Source organism: Cydia splendana, unplaced genomic scaffold (genome assembly GCF_910591565.1).
Source record: "Cydia splendana unplaced genomic scaffold, ilCydSple1.2 scaffold_73_ctg1, whole genome shotgun sequence".
NCBI lineage: Eukaryota > Metazoa > Arthropoda > Insecta > Lepidoptera > Tortricidae > Cydia > Cydia splendana.
The window spans coordinates 333543-339542 of record NW_026946903.1 but is presented as its reverse complement, the minus strand read 5'-3'; the positions used below and the strand labels follow the sequence as shown (position 1 = coordinate 339542).

At 35.7% G+C, this 6000-nt stretch overlaps 1 protein-coding gene across 1 annotated transcript; it reads right to left on the bottom strand.

The window, feature by feature from the left end:
* Positions 1-961: 961 nt before the first annotated feature.
* On the bottom strand, positions 962-2896 carry LOC134805882 (uncharacterized). Its single transcript, XM_063779080.1, has 2 exons — positions 1682-2896; positions 962-1507 (listed from the first exon to the last, which is right to left on the bottom strand). Exons 1-2 carry the CDS (start codon positions 2855-2857, stop codon positions 1199-1201), a joined length of 1485 nt encoding a protein of 494 aa, XP_063635150.1. The 5' UTR covers positions 2858-2896; the 3' UTR covers positions 962-1198.
* Between the last annotated feature and the right edge of the window lie 3104 nt (positions 2897-6000).

The following is a 6000-nucleotide window of genomic DNA, read 5'->3' as shown; positions in this document are numbered from 1 at the left end:
GATTTTTTCTTTTGTATGCGCCTAATAATCTACCTTGATGCCAAATATCAAGTTTCTAAGTCATCTAGAAGTGGGGGTTAGGTTTTTGGTCTATAAGTATTAATTTTTTTTTCTATCGAAATATCAATAATTTCGAGTTTTCAGATTTTTCCCTTTATATACACCTAATAGTCTACCTTGATACCAAATATCAAGTTTCTAAGTCATCTAGAAGTGGGTTAGGTTTTTGGTCTATAAGTATTAATTATTTTTTTTCCATCGAAATATCAATAATTTCCAGTTTTCAGATTTTTTCCTTTATATACACCTAATAGTCTATCTTGATGCCAAATATCAAGTTTCTAAGTCATCTAGAAGTGGGTTAGGTTTTTGGTCTATAAGTATTAATTATTATTTTTTCCATCGAAATATCAATAATTTCCAGTTTTCAGATTATTCCCTTTATATACACCTAACAGTCTACCTTGATGCCAAATATCAAGTTTCTAAGTCATCTAAAAGTGGGTTAGGTTTTTGGTCTATAAGTATTAATTATTATTTTTTCCATCGAAATATCAATAATTTCCAGTTTTCAGATTTTTCCCTTTACATACACCTAACAGTCTACCTTGATGCCAAATATCAAGTTTCTAAGTCATCTAGAAGTGGGTTAGGTTTTTGGTCTATAAGTATTAATTATTTTTTTCCATCGAAATATCAATAATTTCCTGTTTTCAGATTTTTCCCTTTATACACAACTAATAGTCTACCTTCATGCCAAATATCAAGTTTCTAAGTAATCTAGAAGTGGGTTAGGATTTTGGTCTATAAGTATTAATAATTTTTTTTCCATCGAAATATCAATAATTTCCAGTTTTCAGATTTTTCCCTCTATATACACCTAATAGTCTACCTTGATGCCAAATTTCAAGTTTCTAGGTCATCTGGAAGTGGGTTAGGTTTGTGATCTATATGTCAGTCAGTCACAAAAATGCCGGTTTTTACACGTTGATTTATCAATAACTGTATGAGCTATTTTTATGAAATTTTGTATTTTGGACAAGCTAAGGGGCTTGAATACATGTGCCAAATTTCATTTGTGTAGGTTAAGTAGGTTTCAAGTTGTGAAGGGGTCAAAAGTAGCTCGAAATGGTTCGTGTAATATTACACACGGTTGCTGCGTCGCCAGTTCCTTTTTCTTTGAACTTGGCTGGACACGCTACCGCGTGTCTAGATTCATATTAGCATCTTTAGCACGTCCTAGCTCGTTAAGGTTTTGGGCAAAACAAGATCTATATTTTTGGAGGAGTTGATGAAGTCTCTCGCGAGTTTCCTCATCGACCCCTTTGCCTACTCTAATTTCAGATTGCTCAATCGGCTTCATTTCCCTTTCATTGTATTCAGCCTGAACGACCAAAGTCGTAACTTCTGTAATTGGATTGACTCTCGCTATCAATGTCCCTGCCCTAAAGTTGAGTGGCGCTTTAGTTAACGAAGTTACAAATACTACTGCTCTACTCTCCTTCACCTCATAATGATGATGATGATGATGCTTTCCTGACCGATTTCGGCCCCAGCGACTGTGTGCTCTGGACTAGGCAATTTTTAGCTCGTGTTATTAGAGTGTAGCTGATCCACTCTCTGATGCGCTCTTAGGTGGCTCACGTACCCTATCTTCTTGCTAAATACTCGAAAAATGCACCTCATAATAACCCTGATGTAGGTGATATTCTTGATTGGGACTCATCCTGGTTCCACCGTCCGAGTAAACATTGCCAGTGTAATTATCTTTAGTGTATATCTCCAATAAACCTCCCTTTACTACTGTAGCATCTTTTAAGATATAAAGACCGATAGCCTGATTTTGATTTTCGGAAAGTTCAGAGGGAGTATGATAAAGGAACAATTGCTTATTGTTTTTCAATGCTGTTACACATGGCTTTTCTGTAAAGTCCCTTCCGATCATCAGTGAATCTTCCAAATACGCGTCATCCACAACCAAAACATTCAACTCCATCTCAACTTCGTCAATCCTAACATGAACAGTAGCCTCCGCTTTAGGCACGACTGCCGAATGACCAAAACCTCTTAAGGTGGGCAACGATGTGCTTTCACTTTTTATTAATCCCAACGCGACCGCATCTGTATACCGAATTAGACTACGCGCACAACCGAAGTCAATGTAAGCGCCTAACATTTGTTCATTAACGCAAATAGTCTTATGAAACTTCTCGTTTGCGGAATCATCTACGCTATCATTAAAATGGTTAGCATGGTTAGAAGTGTTAGAACAACCTTCTGATGTTTTTATGTCAAAGGATGCTCTTCTTTCGACCTCATCTAATATTGAACTATCAACATCTACTGATACTTTCAAGACCTTTTTGTCAGTAGGCTGACTGCTAGAGCTACTGGTATTACGGGGTTGCGTTTGTAATGGTCTCCTAGAGCAATTCTCGTCATTATGCCCTACTCTATGGCATTTGCCGCACTTAACGATTGGCTTGGGACAATTCAGGTAAACATGGCCACGCTCATGACAATTATAACAGGTGGAGTCTACTCCCCTGTTACTAACAGAGCTTTTGTCAGAAGGATTACTACGAAAGTCCCGTCTCTTTGATGAATTTGAAGTTGACGGGCCCCGTGATGCGTCTTTAGATTGCGAGGGCTGTTGTGATGCTAAATAATTTAACAGGTCCTCCGGTTCCTCACATTTGAGGGCTTGGGCCCCATTTCTAACTGAGCTGTCATTGATTCCGTAGATTATACAATCAACTGCCTTCCGACCGACAATCTCGCACCGACTCAATAACGCAAGTTTCTCATAAAAATAATCTCTGAGAGTTTCGTCCGTGCGAGATCTTCGGTTTAACATTTCATCTAATAGTTTGCCATAATTGACATCATTCGGGAAAGCTTTTTTAATTTACTCTGCCAGACCTCCCACGAATAGCTGAGGGATGGCAGGGACTCGTACCAACTTTTTGCCAATCCACGTAACTTCTGGAGCGCATAATGTATTATTTGCTTCTCTTGGACTCATTGGACTCATTGGACTCAATGAGTCCAATATTGTGGTTCACTATCTCGTCACAAATAATAGGATCAAAGAAGCAATTAAATGCGTGACACTACAATTTCGTCATTCTGTCGGAGAGAGCCAAATTATGGATTGTATTGTATGGTATATGGTGTTAAATTAAGCTCTTCCTTCAAAACAACTACACTGCAATGTCAACATTCAATTCGTACAAGCAGGTCAAATTAAAAGTGATTTTATGGGTGTTTTATCCGCTTTCATACAAAATTTAATAAATACTATCTAAATAATGAGATACGGTTTACTAATATGTGGCCGAAAATTGTATGGCAAATTATCACTACCCAAACTATTTTGCCCATAGTATCATTTGGCAAAACTATCAGATGGCAGACCAATGTTTCGCATATATAACATGTCGCAAATGATTATTTACAATATTATTGTATGGCAAAATATTTAGTTGGTCATGTTTCAAAATGTCTTTTATTGTTATGTCGAATGTATTGATAGGCATAAATTATTTTTCGCCTAATATTGTGAATAACCTACCTATCCCTGGGAGCAGTTTCGTTTTTAGGGTCATAAAAAAAAATAACCCTAACCTACCTTCCTACCTATCTCTGGGAGCAGTCTCGTTTTACGGGTCATAAAAAAAATAACCCTAACTTAATTATCTCTGGGAGCAGATTCGTTTTTAGGGTCACCAAAAAAAAAATAACCCTAACCTACCTATCTCTGGGAGCAGATTCGTTTTTAGGGTCATCAAAAAAAAATAACCCTAACCTACCTATCTCTGGGAGCAGATTCGTTTTTAGGGTCACCAAAAAAAAATAACCCTAACCGACCTATCTCTGGGAGCAGTTTCGTATTTAGGGTCATCAAAAAAAAATAACCCTAACCTACCTATCTCTGGGAGCAATTTCGTTTTTAGGGTCTTAAAAAAAATAACCATAACCTACCTATCTCTGGGAGCAGTTTCGTTTTACGGGTCATAAAAAAAATGCTAAATATAGTTGTGATCCAATAATAAGTATGCGAAATTTCAACCCAACAAAAACATAAATGTGAAATGAGAGCCAAGTTCAATATTAAGAATATGTGTTGTTGTTGACTCGCTGACAAAAGAATTGAGATCTATATTGGTGCCAAGTTCTGTGCTGTGTAGAAAATCCTGAAATTATAAAGGATTTGTCTTGGCTAGTTTTACCAACAAACCAAATTTTAGAAAAGTAACGTACCTAGTCAAATATAATAAATAACCTATACGTAAAAACTAGCCAAGACAAATCCTTTATAATTTCAGGATTTTCTACACAGCACAGAACTTGGCACCAATATAGATCTCAATTCTTTTGTCAGCGAGTCAACAACAACACATATTCTTAATATTGAACTTGGCTCTCATTTCACATTTATGTTTTTGTTGGGTATTATTTAACACCAGTTACTTAGGTTCAATAATCTGATATCAAAGGCACATATCTTAAAGATTGATTCTATCTCACCGATCAGGATCTTAACAAGAAACTATTTCAATAAGTATAAAACAGTAAATAATATTAAATTGTCGGGTCGTTTTAAAACTGTAAAGGATAAAGTCAACACGCTTTTTGGTTTTCATTTACAAGCCCCTCGTAAGCTTATCGATATTAAAACAGTATGTGGTAGTCGTGATACTTTCATAAATGGTAATAAAGGTTATTTACAATGTTGCACCTACAGTGCTTATTGCGAGTTCTGTGTACAGATAGTAATACGTGTTTGGCATAAAAGCGTTTTTGAAAGTATGCTTCCAGTTAGCTTGATAAATTTACTGATTGATGGATATTAAATGAAAAAAAAATGATATCTCAGTGACAACCTTAGACAATTACGTCATACAAATAGTAGACTAGTCAGTATTGTTCTTGTGGTTGTCAGAGGTAATTCAAGTCCCGTATAGTAAATTATGTTTTGAAACCGTGAAAGTTGAAAGATAGTGTTTTGCACATGCAAATTAGTCAGTAAATAAAAAGCACATATTCTTTTGGTAATAAAAATACTTTACTAAAAAAAAAAAACAAAAGGTAAATACACGACATAGAGTACGATAAATATGTACAAAGTAAACAATTCATCTAGGTGACCTGTAAGGAATATAAAAAATATATACACCGTGTAACATGAGGAGGCCGAATAGTTTTAGCGGCGTATTCCTGATCATATTTAGAGGCAAAAAAAGTCCTATAAACTTTTTTGAAATTCGCCTAGTTCCAGAGTTGATACAAATAAAAAAAAAAAAAATTCTCCTTTTGACCTCAGAAATGCGTGGTTAAAATCTTTCACATTCCTCGTGAACACCATGTATATACAATATTTTAAACCGTTATATACTTAGACATTACCAGTTCTGGTAGAAACTCACATATGCCATTGGGTATATGTACCACCATTTAGATGGTCTGGCGGTAATTAAATATGCGGCGGTAATAAAATGCCTAATACAATGGTAATTTTGTACCTATGATCTTGTGGTTCATTTTAATGTTTGTTTTAATTTTGGTACATACTTACGAGAAAACAAGACAACCGATAAAGCCAAGCGGAATGTAGATAGGTGAATTAACCTTTTGGTGCCACTTGTTGCTATGTTTACAGTGAGTGACCTGTTCAGGAGTAAAACGAATCGAATAATCCTGATTCTATTGTATTTATCAAATATGCAATTTTTCTAATTTATACCTAACCTATTGCCATAATGAAGCATGATTGATATAAATAATACGTCTTCGAATTAATTGTGTCACTGTTGTCCATCGGACAACGGGCTGGCATAACAAACACGAAGCTTTATCCTACCCAGAAGCCCAAAACATCCGAGACCTCCTAGAGAATGACTTTTGTAAGATAAATTCGCCTTTGTACGATAAATTAAGATTCAACTAGAAGAATATCGCGTTATCTCCTTAGGTTTAAGGACAGTTACGATGGAAGCA

Bases quoted from the DNA above. Each gene is read 5' to 3' on its own strand.
- LOC134805882 (XM_063779080.1), bottom strand. From the start codon at position 2,857: ATGTTAAACCGAAGATCTCGCACGGACGAAACTCTCAGAGATTATTTT. The intron at 1,508-1,681 runs GTGCATTTTTCG...CATCATTATGAG, and splicing joins TACATCAGGGTTATTATGAG to GTGAAGGAGAGTAGAGCAGT.